Raw genomic sequence first — 17,957 nt, 5'->3', positions numbered from 1 at the left:
TCTGCTTTTTTATAGGTTGGAACTAAATTATTTTAATTGTAATAAATGCTAAAAATATTTACAATGGGTCCTTTTGGAAAATTATGAGTAAAAACGTCTAAAAATAAAGGCAGAAAAGATTAAAAAAAAGTTTCTCAGCAACCCACTATAAGCATAAAATTTGGGAAAAGAAGATTTAAAAAAAATGCAGATTATAATAAATATCCTCAACAGATCCCTACACTACCACAGGGATTATCAAACAAGAACATTGTATTCATTTTGCTAAAGAAAGCTAATAAATCACAAAACTCTTCTATTTTTTTACATCTTTCAAATAGCTGACATTAACTCTTTTGTGCCTAAATTTGTCTAAATTAATTAATTTATTTATTTATATATATGAAAACAAATTCTTATTTTTTTCTGTAAGATGTTTTGATAAATTAAGTCGAGTCTTAAATTTAATGTTCATTGCAAATTAGTGAAATTTGGCGTGAATGAGTTAAAAAATATCACCGCACGATTCTCCCACTGATTAATATTTATGAAATTTTCCCACTTTTGTGATTATGACTCCTTAAGTAAAATTCTTTAAACCTACATCATTCTATTTTTTTGTAATAAAGAAAACAGTTTGTGCCAAACGTACCTTTCCTGGCCGGCTGTATCCCATAAACACAGCACCACACGTTTCCCATCAACCACTACAGTCCACTCATAGGAGTCCAGACCTGGAAAAAAAAAAAAAAAAAACTCACATAAACTGTACAAAGCTGCCTTTGACAAACATCTGCATAAATTCAGAGCTTACCAATAGAGGCTTGAACTTCAGAGTAAAACTTTCCATTCTGAGCCCTCTTCATGAACGAGGTCTTCCCTACGCTGCTGTCTCCGATCAGAACCACGTTGTAGCTGTCCGATATGAGGTCAGACCCTCTGGGATCAGCTGATGACAAACGTTATTATTAGTATTCTTGGTTTATGATCACATCTTTTCTCATGCGTGTTAATATCACTGCTCTGTTTACCAAAAACAAGCTGCTTTTGATGGTCCTTGACCAGGTGGATTGTAGCTTGTTGAGATTGGGCCAGAGTGTCCTTACTGTGGAAAACAAATGTTGTGTTCGAACAAATATGTGAAAAGGGACAGTCAAATTAATTGTTAAATGAGTTTTTTAAGTTGATCCACTAACCACTAGAAAATAAGCAAATAAATAAATAATATATCTTACATAATACAACAAATTTGAGCCGAAACACAGACAAAATAATGGTAAAAAAATATATACCAGTTGCAATAAACATGGAAACAGCTGTAAATATTTCAGCTTTTACATAAAGTTGCACTTTTTACTAACATGCTGAAGATGCTCAGATTCTCACCACTCCCTTTCCAAAATGCCTGAAATGCTTCGCTTGAGATGATATTTATTATCTTTTTGTAGTAGTTGTTTAAGCACTTTTGTTAAAATGTTTGTTCGTTTGTTATCACGTTTCTCATTGGTTGGAAATAAAATAATTATTGAAAAAAAATGGAACTCCTCTGAACCAGCCTCCAGTGGTCGTTATAGGAACTGCAACATTCAGTACTTGCTGCATTTTTTTAAAGATCAACTCTAATGAAAACTGTGTTTTTGTGTTTTTTTCTATGTAAAACATATATAAAGAAAATTAAGGTTAAAACTGGATTTCTGAATATGTCTATTCAAATTGTGTTGATGGAACAGATGAACAAATAAAAAAGATTAGTTGGGATGTAAAAAACTACAATCGGGAAGCCACAAGCTCCCTGCTCTGCTCCATTCTGATGCATCCATCTACAGACAAATAGAGCTGGATAGCTCCCATATATTTTTAGATTACATTCACTTCAGTTTTTGACTTACCTAACGGTTGTTGAGCTGATGGAGGGAAATCCCTTCTTATGATGCTGTTTATCAACCTGAAAAGATAATTTGTTTTTACATGCAAACATTCACATGTCAACATATCAGGATAAATGTTTTTTTAATAAAATTAAAAAATAATAAATTGAATAAAATAAAATTAATAAAATTAGATATGATCACATTGTAAGCAGCTTACTTCAGTGTTTCAAAACTGATCTCCTTTGAGACCAACAGGTTTTTAGGGAAGCTCAATACAGGGTCGTGTTCTCCTTTCCAGCATGTGAAACATGCAAGGACGACCACATGTTCCTCAAATTGGCTTGAGTCACTTCGTTGTTGAAAAAAAAAAACTCACGACTGTAGTGCAAAAGTGTCTTATGCAAATAGGAAGTACAGCTTTGCAGTGTAGATAATCATCATAGCTTAGAGCAGGGGCGTCTAACTCAATTGCACAAGGGGCCGAAATCCAAAACATACCTTAGGTTGTGTGCTGAACAGGATAAACATTTATTGAACACTTCAAAACTAAATTTTTAAAATTTTAAAACCTTAACTTTTTAACATAATTATAAACTAGATACATAGCATTACCTGTGATAATTCTAGTGTGAATGCTGTAAGCTGAATTTGGCTGCTGAAGATGCTGAAATTGATAGCTAAAAACACTGAAGCTGATAGCTGAAAAAGCTAAAGCTAATAGCTAAAAACGATTAAGCTGATAGCCAGCTAAAATATTAGCCAAGTGTCAAAATAGCCTAAAAAACTAAAAAACTTAGGTTAGCCAAAACAGCTAGCATGTAGCTGAAATATTAGCTAAACTTCAAAATTTCCTTAAAAAATGAAAAAGCCTAAATTAGCCAAAAAAGTTGGCGTGTAAACATAGCCTAACAACAAAACAGCCCCCAAAAATATATCAATTAGCCAAAGAAAATGACCAGGTAACTGACATATTTGACAAACTAAAAAAAAAAAGCCTAGAAATCTTACTAAATAACAAAATAGTCAAAAAAGCTAGCAAAATGCCATTTCTTAAAACTTTAAAACAACTTTTTAAAATAGTTATAAACTAGATATATAGCATTACCTGTAATAATGCTAGTGTGAATGCTGTAAGCTGAATTTGGCCGCTGAAGATGCTGAAATTGATAGCTAAAAACACTGAAGCTGATAGCTGAAAACGCTAAAGCTAATAGCTAAAAACGATTAAGCTGATAGCCCGCTGAAGATGCTGAAATTGATGTCTAAAAATGTTGAAGCTGATAGCCAGCTAAAATATTAGCCAAAATAGCCTAAAAAAAACTAAAGAAAAAACTTAGGTTAGCCAAAACAGCTAGCATGCAGCTGAAATATCAGCTAAACTTCAAGATTTCCCCCCAAAATTAAAAAAGCCTAAATTAGCTAAAACAGCTAGCGTGTAAATATTAGCCTAACTCCAAAACAGTCTAAAAAATTAAAAATAAAAACCTAAATTAGTCAAAAAAACAACTAGAATTTAACTAAAATAGTAGACAAAGTCCAAAATAGCCTAAAAAATTATTTGTAAATGCCAAGATAGTCAAAAAAAGCTAGCGGAATGCCAATTTTTAAAACTTTAAAACCGCAACTTTTTAACCTCATTATGAATAATATAAAGCAGGAGTATTATTGCAGAAAAAATAAACTTAAACCTTAAATAACTCTCAATATTTTACTCTCCATAAAATATATTTTTTGTCAAAATTATATATGTTATAAATTTGCACAAGATCAAATCTTGCCATTGATAACAGTAAAATAAAATGATCTGGAGGGCCAGATATAATTACCCAGGAGGCCGTATCCGGCCCTGGGGCCTTGACTTTGACACATGTGGTTTAGAGAGTCACTATGAACTGAACCAAGCTTATTGTGTGAAGTTGAACTTCTGCATGTTTTACCACTAAAAGCTGGTAAAACACTTGTGACCAATTTTCTCTGTCAGCGATACATTTAAAAACAAGATGTGGTCTAATGTTCTGTGACCTCAAATATATTTACTCCAAAACAACAGAAAGCAGAGTATGAAACATCTTCTGACTTAGACTATGAAATAAGCTCCATCTACCTCTGAGATGGTGTCCAGTTGAGGGGATTTTTCCTCCTTCGCTTCCTGAGCTGCCTCCTCCACAAGGATCTCCACAGCCACCTCGGTGTCTCTTGGAACTTGGTCTTTTTTGTTCTGTTGCATGTGTGACTTTCGGTTGGATCCAAACTTTTTCCTTCTGGCTCCAGGTGCCGCTTCTGACACACTGTCATTTTTGGGAAGGACTGTCAGAGGAGGATTTGGAGCCAGCAGGTGCTCACTTTTTATCAGCTGGCTTTCAGAATCTGGGCTTCCTTCAGGAGCCAGAGGTCTCAGTGCTGATTCATCACCATGGCTACTATCCACTGCTACAAAGAGTTCTTCATGTCTTTGTTCAGAGCTGCCGTCTCCATGTTCGGTGGGAAATTGAGGATGTTTCTCTTCAAATGTGGGCACCGGCTCCGTTTGTTTATCTTGAACGATTGTTAAAGTGTTGGTTACTTCATCCTCAAGTTCCTTCCTCTGTTGTGGGTCTTTGGCTCGTGATCCAAGACTCCTGCGGGTGGAGCCCATTTTTCTTTTCTTCTTGGATACATTTAAATCGGGACTTGCAGAACTTTCACCTTCCATTCCTTTGTTTGTGTTGCCTGGCTCTTCTTCATCAGCATCTATTACTTCTGATATCTGTACATCCACTTGTCGGTTGTCATTTTTTTGTGCCATTTCATGAACTGAGCTTCCAGAATCAGAAGAAGGTAGCTGTCCTAATGAGCGACTTACAGTCTTAGAGTCTTCCGGTAATTCAGAGCTTGTAAGATTACCTTGAGATGTCTTCACACCAAGATTGACGCTTTTCTCAACATGAAATACATCTGGACTGACAGATTCTTCAAGGATTAAAGCTGGCCTCACCTGTGCATCCGCTGTAATCTCCTCGTTCGTGTCCTCTGCTATTAGCAAGTTCCTGTCCTCCTCCAGGTGGATTTCCTGTTTGAGTGAGTCTTTGTCACAGGACACAGCCAGTGTGATGCAGTGCCGAGAGGCTTCTTTTTGATCAGGAACAAGCACACTTTCTGGGCTGATAATGTCATCATGATATAAGTTACTCAGCGTATCTGGGTGACTGGTCCACACAGAGGCTTGTGATGATTGTATCTTCTCATTTTCAACCGAGTCATATCCTGTAAGCTGAGCGGAGTTCTCCGGCTCTTTTCCACATCCGAAGTGTTTGTCTTCACTGGATTTTGAGGAATCCTCTTTATCTGAAATTGCAACAGAGCTGTCAACCAGAGCATTGTCTAAAACAGCTGTTTTCCCCTCTTGCAGCTGTAACGACTTGTTATCATCAGGCCCTGTTGAGTTAATCTTTCTTACTTTTGCAACAGAAAGGACTTCTTCTGGTTCTCCCTGACTCATCGTCATTGTCTCTGTTACTTCATTGCGCCCAGTTTGCTCGTCTTCTTTAGATTCTTGACTCGCTTCATCAGCTTTGTTGTGTTGTTTTTCTTTAGGCCTTCGGCTCGATCCAAACTTCCTTCTGTTACCTGCTGGTTTCGTACTTGACTGACTTTCATTTTTGCTGAGGTGACTGGATTTCAAATCATAATCTGTGTCTGTTAGTGGAAAACTTTCCTTCTGAATTCCTGAATTGTAATCAGTTTGATGTGTTTCTTGTGTTTTGCTAACCTGTGCTGTGTGTGCTTCACTCAAAACATGTTGACTTCCCGCAGGATTTAAAAGGTCGACATGTCCACATGGTTCATTATTTGTTGTAAAAGTCTCTTGCAGAGATGATGAAGTCTGGTCTTTGGGGTTCATTGTTTCTGTGGGGCTCTCTGGTGTGCATGTGTACACCGTGTTCTGACTGGGTAATTTGTTGCTTGGTAAATTTCCATAGGACATCATAATTTCCACATCTGAATCGCCGTCCTTTTTTTCTGGAAGCTGCGGGGAATGTGATTGGTTTGGCAGAAGTTCTGCTGAAGAACTTGAAGGTAGAAAGTCAGAATCTGGAATGTTTTCAGTGCACAAATCATTTTTTATTCTTTCTGGCTGCATTTCCACTGGCTCCTCAAAACTCAAATGTGACACTTCTGTATTTCCTTCATTACTTGTAAAATGTTGCCAAACCTCATTAATAAAATAAGAATTCAAATCATCTTGTGTCACTGAAGAAGATTCACTGCCCTCCATTTTAGAAAAAGGTTCTTTAAGAATCAGACCGGTTCCTGTGGTGTTGGGATTCAGGGCATTCTCTTCTTGCACTTTAATTTCACGTCTATCTCCCAGAGCAGAGTCCACACCTTCTTTATCGCTGACCCGTGACTCATCATAATCAACAGCGAGTTCGGACTGGTGTGGCTCTGTAAATTTAATTTGAATTTTAGAGAAGAAATGTTCATTTTGTTCTTCATCACTGTGAGAGATGCCTTGCATTAGTGCTGACTCAACCTCCGCTCCATGTTCTGTGTTAACAGCATTCTCTGAATGTCGAGCCGCTCTGACATTAGCTAGCTGTTCTTCTCCGGTCAGCCCCTCATCTATTGGGGATGTTATCTCCAGCCTCCCTTTGGTTTCTGTAAGTTCTTCGCTGCTTTGTTCAGCGGGTCTCTCTGCTATAGAAAGGCCCACGTTTGGTTCACACACTATTAAATGTTGAACAATGTCATTCTGCTTTAGAGCCGTCGTGCATTCTTGTCTTTCTGGAAGTGTTACTAGAGGCACACTGGGAGGTTCATCATTTTGCTTCTCTCTGTAACACCATTCGTCAATTACCTCTTCTTCTTTCTTGGAAACTGAAATTACACCAAACATATTTAACTCAGAGAAGTCAGCCTGTACATTCAGTTTTGGGCTCTCTGATGTGTCATATTTTCCCTTTTCCTCCAGCTTTGTTTCTTCTGTTTTTTCTTGGCCGGCTGTGCTTTCGCTCTGCTGAAAGCTTGCACTGTTTTCTTCAACCAAAAGCACGGAACTAGCCTGAGGCTGGGCCTCTGAAGAAACACTACTTTGTGATTGAAAAGATGATAAAGCAGATTTGTTCTCCTCTGTTTCTAGAAGAAATATTTGCTCAGAGGTGGATTTGATTTGATCCTCTATGAACTGATGCTCCTGTCTTGGAGCTAAATCCACTTGGTCTCTATCTCTGATCCCTGTTTTTTCAGTATCTAATAAATCTTGATCTTCATCTCGTGTGTCTAAAGCCTCACAGGTTTTTTGGGGTTTGTCATCATAACTTGAAGTATCCTCATTTGTGAAAGCAGTATCTGTCCCTGGAAGCTCCGGCAGAAAAGTATTTTGGTCAATCAAGGATTGGAGACGGGCTTCATTTGCAGCTGTTTCTGATGAGTGATAAAGAACCTCATCTTCCGGCACTTCAGATTCAGAATAATCTGAACGACAATGATGAGAATTATCCTCTTTCTGCTGCACGTTTTCATCAACTGTATTTTCTGCCTCTTTTTCTTCAGGATTTTCTGGTATTTTTTCACTGAAGTTCTCCAGGTTGGGTTCCTGATGTGGCAATAAAACTTCATGCTCTTCAGACTGTCCATCTACAGACACTGAAGATGGAGGACTGTCGTGTGAAACAGAGGAGATTAAATCATGTTTCTGACTTGCAGCCTCGGTTCCTAATAACTGTTCAAGGGTATTATCGCTCTCTGTGTTTTCTATAGCACAGTCTGCAGATTCTTGAACGTGTTTTTCTTTATTTTTATGGTGATACCCGGGATGTTTTGTAATTCCACTGAGGTTTGTGTCTCCATCAGAGCTCACAGAACTGTTGTGTAAGTGGGACTTAAAAGGGGTACTTAACTCCGACATCGGGCTTTGGAGAGAAAAACTGCTCCGCTCAACTTCAGAGGGAACTCCTCGTTCTTGTTGACGAACATTTTGTTCATCAGAAGCCTGTTTATCATGCTCATCAGAACCTCCATGCATCTGTTCCTCTGCACTTTCTTGACCTCCTGTGATGGGGTAGCATTTTCTCTCATCCTGCAAACAGTCCCCTCTTATAAAACACATGTTCTGATCGTCTTCATGAGATAAAACGTCCTCTGTATCAGCAGCTTTTACACTGAACAGGGATTTAGAAGTCTCAACGGTTTCATCAATGTCGCTTGGAAATGTTGGATCATTTAGAAGAACTTTCTTTGACTCATCTTTTTCGTGATTTTCATTCACACCCACCTGTGGAAACTGAGCACCACTGGTTTCAGATGATTTAAGAAGATCACACTGCTTCTCATTTGAGGTCAACTCCTCTTTAGACGACTCAATTACTTGATCAATACTGTTTCTACTCTCACTAGTTTCCCCGCAGCTGCTTGGAATTGTGATCGTCTCAGAAAATGTGACATGAAACTCACCCACTGGGTAGTCATCCTGAGAACCTTCTGAACACGAAGATGCATTCTGTGGGGTTATCTCAGCGAGGATTTCGTTTGCTTTGGTTTCCTCACTTTGAAGGCTGTCAAACGCTTCAGTCACCCTCAGGTTGGTTTCATTCCTGCAGTCTTGTGGATTATCAACACAGGGGATTTCTGGAGAGGGCGTTGAACCGGACTGGGTATAATCAGAAGCAGCGGTTGCAAAAGAGTCATCAAGGGTTGCAGACGTTTGATTCAATTGGATTTCTGATGCTGCTGCAGAAATGTGGGTTTCGAGGGTTACATCCGAGCTGGTCTCCTCATCGTCGTCTTTGGTTTCCGTGTCCTTCCCATGTTGCCTCCCTGTTCTCTTACGACTTGACCCCAACTTTCTTCTGCTCAATGAGACTCCAGCTTCGTTTTGGTCTACAGCTTCTTGAACTTCTGGTACTTGGAGCTGATCTTCAGAATGCTCGTCTGTTACATTTTCATGGGCACCAAAGAGCTTGGTTTGGTGTGGCGGCGCCCGACGGGACCCCAAACGTTTTTTCTTGTTACTCTGAGACATGACTTGTCACATCTATGCCTAAAAACATGAGACATTCAAAGCGTTAGGAAACTATGAAAATATTCAAGATTACTTAACCTAGATTTTACTAAAAACTAGAACAATTGAAACACTATCATAACTACAAGAACATAAAGCTAAAGTTGCTATTTATTAAGAACACTTTTCTGTTTTGCAATTTTACTTCTATTAAAAATAATAGCACTTACCGTCCACATCAGGCGCCTCTGCCTCCCGACTTTCATCAAGTCTCTACTCAGCTCAGGTCGTTTCATAAACGAAGGCGTTTCTATGCATGAAGCAGCTCTCGACTGCTTCCTGTGTGGGTAACACTAGCAGCTATCAGCGCAACACCGTCACTTCCTGAATCAAGGACCGCTTCAGTTTCTACCGACGCTGTTTGGTATCAACATCACCCATGTATGTACATGAAACAAAATGCACAGACTAACATGACATCCCACCTTGGAAAAAAAAACTTTATTGAACAACTATTCAGAACAAACTGTAATCCCAATGCAAAAAGAATGCCTTTTTTGTTAAAGTGAAACATTTAAACAGGTTTAGAAATGTTCTAGAGACAGCCTACAGTTCTAAATGTCATGTTTATTTGAGTTTGTGTTGAATGTATACACACTACTGCATCTCACACTTGACCCACTGAACGAAAGAGGAGACAACCAAGAATAAAACGATGAAAACAAACAAAAATCAAAAGTTTAATTCAACATTTAAAAAGCACATTACTGTTCAACTAAATACAGTACTCTGTGAAAACATGCAGGGCAAGACTGGATTTTCTTTTACACGAATGAGACAGAAAAAATTGAAGTAAAATCTGAAAATCTTCCCAAACCAGCTGATAAAAAAGAAAAAAAAAAAGACTGAAGTCCTTAGTCGTCATTTAACACACATTTGTATTCCATTACTGCTCTTAGATCACCTTCAGGCTGGAAAGAAACTCTGAAAAGAAAATCAAAAATACAAAACTGTCTTCTTGCACCTTCAACATGACTCCAAAATTCAAGATCTTCATTTCCTTTCAGTAGACCTGGAACGACTGCAAAGCACGAAGATGAGTATTTGATTATCAGAGCATATGGAGTCTAAACGAATTAAAACACAAAAAACTAAGAATGTACCTCCTTGACCGAGAGAAGGATCTTGAACGCTTGCGGTTCTTGTCTCTGGAAAGAGACCGGTATCTGCGTCTATCTCTTGAAAGAGACCTGTAAGGGCGAACAAAAGTTTTCTCAGTCACAGAAAATGTTTACCTGATAAGAGAATTTTCCAGTCGGGCTTACCTGCTGCGACTACGGCTCAGGCTCCTCCTCCTTGGTGATCTAAAGATGTCAGTGACGTAAAATAAATGGAAAAAATCTAATTAGGATATCATTTACTATTTTCCTACAACTAATGAAACCTTTTGACCCTCAGAAGATCTTTGGGTTAGTCTTGGAAACGTGACTACACGTTCCTCCTTATCCATCAGTCATGGATCAGCTTCATCCATGAACTCCAGCAATGTCAACTTATTTAAAGTTTAAAACTTGGTTCTGTCAGCATCAAACATGAGGCCAGATTTCAGAATGAAACATTTATTTTAAAAATTAAAATCAGGGCTCGACATTAAGGCAATATTTAATAATCTGTGTGAAAAGTAAAAAAATAAAAATCTGCTGCTTTTGATCCTATAGGATCCACTGGACTGGATCCACTTGAGGTCACTGCAATCAATTTGATTGACAGGTTTAAACTTTATTTCAACCAAATATAATTTTGAAACAAATTTGCATAAACTAACTCAATAAAAGTTAACATTTTGTGAATAAAATTATTAATCCTTACATTATAACCCAAATTAAGCTTCTTGCCTTAAAAATTGATGGATTTGCTGCTAAAATTTCACTTTTTAAAGTAAAGATCAATTTGATTTTAATAAGCACATTTTGAAACCTATCCCAAAGATCTGCCACTAGAAAACTGCAAATGACTTGAATAGTTGCTATCTTCTTTTTAAAATCTAAACAAGGACAAATTTCAAAATTCTACAGTCTTGAATGTCTAACAGCTGTTTCTGGATCTAATTATTGTCAAAGTGATCACAGGGATTATATATATTTGTGTGAATGCTTAGTAGGCGTTCACACTAGTGATTGTCCTGCTTCTTTCCTTACGTTATTCGGCACGCAAAAACTCACACTTTCAGGGATTTCAGCAATCTTGGTATCAAAACATTCAGCTTGTTCAAGACATTACTGCTGGTATTTTTAGCATTCATAAACTTTATAGTTTTTGAAATATTGAGCAAAATATGCCCCATAGAAAATAAACGAGTCTTCAAATTTCAAAATTTTAAGTAGATTAGCAGCAAGACTTTAAATATACTGTTGTAATCTTTTATAGTAATTAAAAAAAAAATCCGAGTTTAGCTACTATTTTAGCAACATGCTAACGTTTTTGACTAATTTAGTTTACTAATGAATTTTTAGTTATTTTGGAGTTTAGCTAGTATTTAAGCAATTTGCTAACGTTTTTAGCTAATTTGTTATCTAATAGGCTTTTTTTTAGGCTAATTTAGAGTTTAGCTAATATTTTAACAACAAGCTAACGTTTTTGGCTAACCGAGTTTCTGAGTAATTTTTAACTATTTTTGGGTTAAGCAATTATTTTAGCAAGGTGCTAACATTTTTGGTAAATTTTTATCATATGGGGTTTTTTGGGCTAATTTAAAGTTTAGCTAATAGTTTAACAACATGCTAATGTTTTTGGCTAACTAAGTTTCTGAGGAATTTTTAGCTATTTTGGGGTTAAGCGAGTATTTTAGCAATGTGCTAACATTTTTTTTATTAATTTTTTATCTTATTGTTTTTTTTTTTTGGCTAATTTGGATTTTAGCTAATATTTTAACAACATGCTAACATTTTTGGCTAACCGAGTTTCTGAGTAATTTTTAACTATTTTTGGGTTAGGCAAGTATTTTAGCAATGTGCTAATGTTTTTGGTAAATTTTTTATCTAATGTTTTCGTTTTTTGGCTAATTTGGAGTTTAGCTAATATTTTAGCAACATGCAAACGTTTTTGACTAATTTAGTTTACTAAGGAATAGATGGCTATTTTGGATTTCACCTAGTATTTAAGCAATGTGCTAACATTTTCGGCTAATTTGGTATGTACTGTTTTTTTGGTTAATTTAGTGTTAAGCTTCTTTGTTAGCAAAAGCCTAATGTTTTTGACTAATTTAGTTTACTGAATTTAGTCTAATTTGGAGTTTAGCTAGTATTTAAGCAACAAGCTAGCTCTTTTGTGTAATTTGGCATTTACTAAAGTTTTTAGGCTAATTTTGATTTAAGATCATATTTAAGCAACACACTAAATATTTGGCAAAAATTGTCATGCATTATGGATTCTTAAGCATTTTTACTATAAATGTTTCTGAAATTTAGGTCAACTTCATCACTCTTTCATAGTTCTTTAACAAAATTTCCAATCTTTTAGCAAATTTAACATTTTGTAATGAGCTTTTGCATTTTCAGGAAACTCTTTCAGCAATTATGTCACCATTTTCAGCAAAAAGCTTCAGCATCTTCAGCAACTACTTTCAGCAAAAAGCATTTACACTAGCAATACTGCAGGTAATGCAACATTTCTAGTTTACATTTCAATTCTGAATGGCTGCTAATGCTACTAAAACAGACTTAATGTCGAGCCATGAACATATGTGTTGAGAAAAAAGTTCTTTTTTTTTTTTTTTTAAACTTTTGTTCAATTTGTGATCCAGTCCCGTCAGCTTTAGGTTTGCACTGACATTGCTCTAAACCCAACTGCTGAGGGAAAACTGTCAAGCCGCTTTGCAAGTTAGATTAACCAAGAAAACTACAAAGAGCAGGATAAAAGAAACTTACTATTTTGGGGGAATTGGACAAGATAGAAATGACACAAGGAAGCCAGACTGATGGTGAGGGAGGTCGAATTGCAGAGAAGATTTGCCACATGATGCAAATGTTGCAGATATGAAGTTGCTTGGTGGCTGGTTGGAGGGGGTAGTTGAAGATTTTTCCTGGCTTTTTTTGGGGGGGAGGGAGATGGATTGAGGCGGACGTAAGCCAAGGGCTGTTCCCGCTGATACAGCAGATTTGTTGAGAAATAAACAAGTAAGAGACGCTTGTTTGGTTGATTATGTGACGTGGATCACTGTCGATCGGTAAAGGTCGGAGGAAGTAGAGGAGGATGCTGGGAACTGCATGCTCAGGAACCATAAGGTTGGTGGAACCTGACGACTGGCGTTGTGCCTGGTCATGTGACACCACCAGCCAAGCTGAGTGGGGCTCGCTGGTCAGCAGTCACATGATGCTGAAAGAGGACTAGTTGACTGACTCAGATGGTGAGAAGCGTGGTGGTGACTCTGCAATGGGGTTCAGTTTTTATTAACAGATGACAACTGAACTCAGAAAGATAACAAAATTTAAACCTGCAGAAAGTGATTTTAAATAAACTAGATAGAAAAAAATGTTTAATGGAAGATGAAGATCTAAGTGTGCCTTTTCAGGGGTTATGGTGCTTTCTTCATAGTTACTCAATACATCATGAATCTGAAGATCGTTTGATAAGATCAAACTTGCACAAATAAAAAAAAGAAAAATCAGAAGCCCTAATCACAAAACATCCCAGGTAACAAGTTAATCTCTGAGTAGAATAACTGAAATTGTTGAGTTTACCAAATACTTTAAATTCTAGACAATAACAATACTTAAAATAAAACAAAAACTTGTTTAAAAAAAAGAATGAACAAAAAAAAAAGAAAAAAAGGCTCAACTCAAACTGCAGTCCAATCAGTCAAAACTATGTCAAAGAATTTTAAAAGACATCAAGCCCATTAAATCCTTACATTACTAACAAAAGAAAGATATGTTTTGTGATTATGGCCACAGATTTGATCTAAATGAAAACTAACAAGTTGAAAGCAACCATCACCCATGAATAAGCATCAATAAATCTAAATTTCATCAATTATGTAATAATTAAGTGAGAGTTTGGTCCAAATTAAGAGATTTAACACTTGCTTCAATAAAAACTGGTAGATTATATATTTTTTTTAACCAAAAAATAAATTTGACTAAATCTAAAGAATAACTAAAAAACAATTGTTTGAAATTAATGATGAACAGAAATCTTTTTTAAACAAACATTTCAAGAATAAATGACAAAGTTTCAGCTGAGAACCCGTACCTGCGTCTGACCGGAGGACTACGCCGTCGAAAATCATCCCTAGGGCGCCTACTCCAAGACGGTGGAGGGCCACGGCTCCTGGAGCGTTTCTCCCCAGTGGATAGTTCGACACGTACTCGGCAGCCACACATAGTCCTGAGGAAATCCACTGTTAGCAAATGGAGTTAGAAATAGAAATGTAAACATGGAGAAGATGTTTTACCTGCCATCCAGCTCCCTCACAGCATCAGATGCATCTCTGGGATCTTCAAACTCAACAAAAGCGAAACCTGGGGGGTTCCTGGCAACCCAAACACTTCTTAAAGGGCCGTAGTATCCAAAGGCTCGCTCTAACTCCGTCTTATTGCCATTGTTGCCTAGATTCCCCACGTAAACTTTGCAGTCAAGGGGGCAGTCTCGATGATAAGCAGGGTCTGGAAAAGAAATAATCTGAGTCAACCTAAAAAAAGTCTACAGAATGTCCAGTGTTGACAAATCTAACTTCTTCTGTAATTCAATTGCACTCTATAACGACTGTACTCCATCCAATGTAATGCTGCTCAACTTTAGCGCCATCAAAATGTCTGTTTAGATTTATTACCCTGCATTGTCATTTTGTAACACCTAAGCTTTAAATCGTATATTGTAGATATTCTAATTTCACTGTTTATTTTATTTTTTGCTTATACTGTAACGTATGATGCTGACCACTTGATCAGTTTCCCCTTGTAAAAGAGATCTTGATCTCAACGTGTTTTTCCACTTGGCTAAATAAAGGTTAAATAAAATTTAAAAAGCATATTTTCCCAAAATATTCTTACTTTTGTTTTTTTAAAGCAATAAATCTAATTAAAAAAATCAAAACTATTAAAATTGTGTTTGATTTTTATTACCTTTCCATACAATAGCAAGAGGGTATGAATTAAGACCAAAAAAATCATTAATGAAATTAAATAATTTAAAAAATATATATATTTTCCAAGTCTTGTAGAATTTTCAAAAAAGCCCATTAAATTCAGAAAATTGTACATACCTCCCATTTTAACTCCACTTCCGTTGGTTCAGAAGTGTCTGACAAAAAAAGAAACCCTGCAACAAAACAAAACAACAAACAAATTAGATGCAAAATCTCACAGACTAACGCATTTTAACCTAATCTGTAGATCTTTTGTGTTATTAGTGTGAGTAATTGAGGTTCTTTAACAGAAAAACACTCATATTTTGCAATAAATTTGATTCAGATAATTAAGAAATGAGACGCAGTCAGATTTGAGGTCCAATTATTTGCATTGTCTCAAAGGAACACAACCAAAATAACACTATTTATTTATTTCTTTTAATTGTCAAAATAACACTATTGAATACTCACATACTCGCACATCTAGCATTTCATACGAACGTATGATGTGTATATAGAATGGGTCGTCAAAATAAGCAATAAAATACGTAAATAAATGTAAAACTCTTCATTTACACCTAATCAAAAAATTAGCAACAGTTTTAGTTCAATTCTGGATGCTAACAGCCCGTCTAAAAGCAAAAACGAAACTGTATAAAGATTAACTAAAATACGTGATTTAAAATCTAACCTGGAAGCGCTACGTTACACTTTAAAACGCGATACATCGCAAAAATGCTAAACAATCCAACAGTAAGATAACATGGTCGTCAAAGATTCGCGCTTTTGATTAATTTGACATGAATGGACATGAAAGCTAGGTTAGCAAGCGACGAATGCATTAGCCACTGTATGTTGCTAACTTTGTTAGCATTTTACATGTGACATTTAAAAATATTGTAAACCAGGGTGGTTAATGTACATGGCAAAATTCGGAGGAAATAAAAACGTAAATGGAGGCTAGCAAAAAACGCAACTTACCTATTAATATGTTTAAAGACAAATTTATTGGTAAATATATCGCCGCCGATTCCGGAAAAGGGCCCAATCGATTAGCTTGACATAACCAGCGGCGGAAGAGGGACGCTTTCTTCTTCGTCTCTGTGTAAATGGGCAGTCTCTGAGGCAGCGAAGAAGTACAGCGCCACCTGTTGCTTCACCCAAGTAGTCCGCCTAATAGGACACCATAATAAACTGAAACTGTTTTGAACATTATGTTCACTTGTTATTAAAACACGATTAAACGCGTTTTATAATAAAATACTTACTTTTAACGACTCATGTTCAGGTAGGTTCGTATTTAATTCAAATAAATGCTGTTTTTTTAATGTTTGTTAACAACTGCATAGGTCTATTTGCATGAAATAGAAAGAAAATGCACGAAATTATTTAATTAAAAGAAAAATCTTGATATAACTGCACCATTTATGGTTTATGGATATTAAACAACATTTTACAAAATCCAAAAATTTAGTTCCTCATGCACAAACAGACAAGAATGCAAGAAAACAAGGTTTGAAAAGGTTTTTAAAATAATAATATTAAAGCGGGTTACAGTTTTTTTTTTAATCTAAACATTTTTTAATGCTTTTGGACATGTTAGTACCCAATTTAAAAAAATTACAAATATATTTACTGAAATGTAAGCCTCAGTTTTCACATTCAGTTTTCAAATTTACAAAAAGTCTGTTAAAATCACCCTTTATAGCCTTTTTGTAAAAGTTTGAGTTTAATTGTACCAACAATCTAAAACAAATCAAAGCATATTAACATCTCAACAAACTTGATGATGTTACCACACCCTACAAACAAACATGACACATAATTAATATATGTCTAACATCAAATGACAAACTTAAAAAGTACAAAGACAGGAGGCAAAAAATAAAAAGAATAGAACCTTTATGGCATTTTCAAAGGCTCTTAGACAATTTACAAATTATGTCAAAAGGAACAAAACTGTTCAACAATCTAGGATAAGATTACAAATGTTTTGGCACTAAATACTTTTTCACTTTTGACAATTTTAATATGAATAAGTTTTCATCTTTAAATGTTTTCTTTTTTTCAGAATTAAACTGTTTTGCAGTTTTTCTGAGACTAAATTTCTGTTCTAATAAAATAAACACTTGCTTAAATAAGGATAAATAATTTTGATTTAGCTGTAAATTATCATTATTATAAGAAAATAAGGAAAACAAATAAAAAGAATAAAGAAGTCAGCTGTCAGACTCAGCTTTTGACATCAATAAACTTCAATAAATTATGTGGGTTACATCCACAAAAATCACAGGTGAAGTCTGTTTGTCCGGAGGGAAAAAAAAGCAGGAGACTCCTTTTTTCGGGATTACATAAGAACTTGGGTAAACCAACAGCTATTGCTCAACAGGAGGAGAAGTCACCACACATGACCCTTTGGCAATGTTGGAGTGGGCGGGGACACACTGTATGTACACTTCCTGTACCGAGTTGAGTTCAAGAAAAAGTGTGACATAAACATAGAGGAATGTAACAGAAGACTTTGTACTCCGTTTTGTTACTGAGGAGGAGGAGGATGTGTCGCCGACTCGCCTTTCACTAAAAACATTGTTGGTTTGATCCCCAGTCACTACACTAGTGTCCTTGGCGACAACAGTGAGTTCCAGATGATTGCTTTATGTAAATATGTCTGCTAAATCACCACAACTTCATCTCGCTTATAATAATAAGCCAAGAATAGTAGACTTTTTATTTGTTTATGCATTTTTTTTAAAGCAGAAAGAGGATTAATGCATTAAAATAGAATATAATAGAACTTTATTGATACCAAAACTGCAAAATCACTTTGTTTCAAATGTTTTATTAAAAAAAACAGCAGATAGATAATAACCAAATTTAAAAATACACTTAAAAATTATTAATAATAATTATTATCCAGTGTTTATAAAGCATTGTAGAGTCTAATACAAATCTAATAAAATGTAAGATAACATTTTCAGTTCACAGCAGAACATACATAAAA

The 17,957-nt window shown here is 35.9% G+C and overlaps 2 protein-coding genes across 5 annotated transcripts in view; both read right to left on the bottom strand.

Annotated features, from left to right (window-relative positions):
• The window catches only part of rab44 (RAB44, member RAS oncogene family), a 16,129-nt gene extending 6,965 nt beyond the window's left edge, over positions 1–9,164 (bottom strand). The window contains exons 1-6 of one of the 4 annotated variants that reach the window (XM_036212078.1): positions 8,283–9,164; positions 3,955–5,174; positions 1,869–1,924; positions 1,011–1,084; positions 794–928; positions 632–713 (exon numbers count right to left, since the gene is read on the bottom strand). In XM_036212078.1, coding sequence (XP_036067971.1) covers positions 632–713; positions 794–928; positions 1,011–1,084; positions 1,869–1,924; positions 3,955–5,174; positions 8,283–8,850 — 2,135 coding nt within the window. In that variant the 5' untranslated portion in view covers positions 8,851–9,164. Of the gene's footprint in view, positions 1–631; positions 714–793; positions 929–1,010; positions 1,085–1,868; positions 1,925–3,954 lie in introns of those variants that run through there. The other 3 variants (XM_024269601.2, XM_024269600.2, XM_036212077.1) reach the window with 3 other exon arrangements.
• A 272-nt stretch (positions 9,165–9,436) lies between these two features.
• Positions 9,437–16,089, bottom strand: srsf3a (serine and arginine rich splicing factor 3a). The gene is made up of 7 exons (XM_024269602.2): positions 15,938–16,089; positions 15,092–15,147; positions 14,282–14,492; positions 14,080–14,214; positions 10,155–10,193; positions 9,993–10,079; positions 9,437–9,910 (listed from the first exon to the last, which is right to left on the bottom strand). The coding sequence occupies exons 2-7, from the start codon at positions 15,096–15,098 to the stop codon at positions 9,883–9,885; spliced, it is 507 nt and encodes a 168-aa protein (XP_024125370.1). The 5' UTR covers positions 15,099–15,147; positions 15,938–16,089; the 3' UTR covers positions 9,437–9,882.
• Positions 16,090–17,957: the final 1,868 nt, after the last annotated feature.

Source organism: Oryzias melastigma, linkage group LG5 (assembly GCF_002922805.2).
Source record: "Oryzias melastigma strain HK-1 linkage group LG5, ASM292280v2, whole genome shotgun sequence".
Lineage (NCBI taxonomy): Eukaryota > Metazoa > Chordata > Actinopteri > Beloniformes > Adrianichthyidae > Oryzias > Oryzias melastigma.
This window is presented reverse-complemented; position numbering and strand designations above follow the sequence as displayed.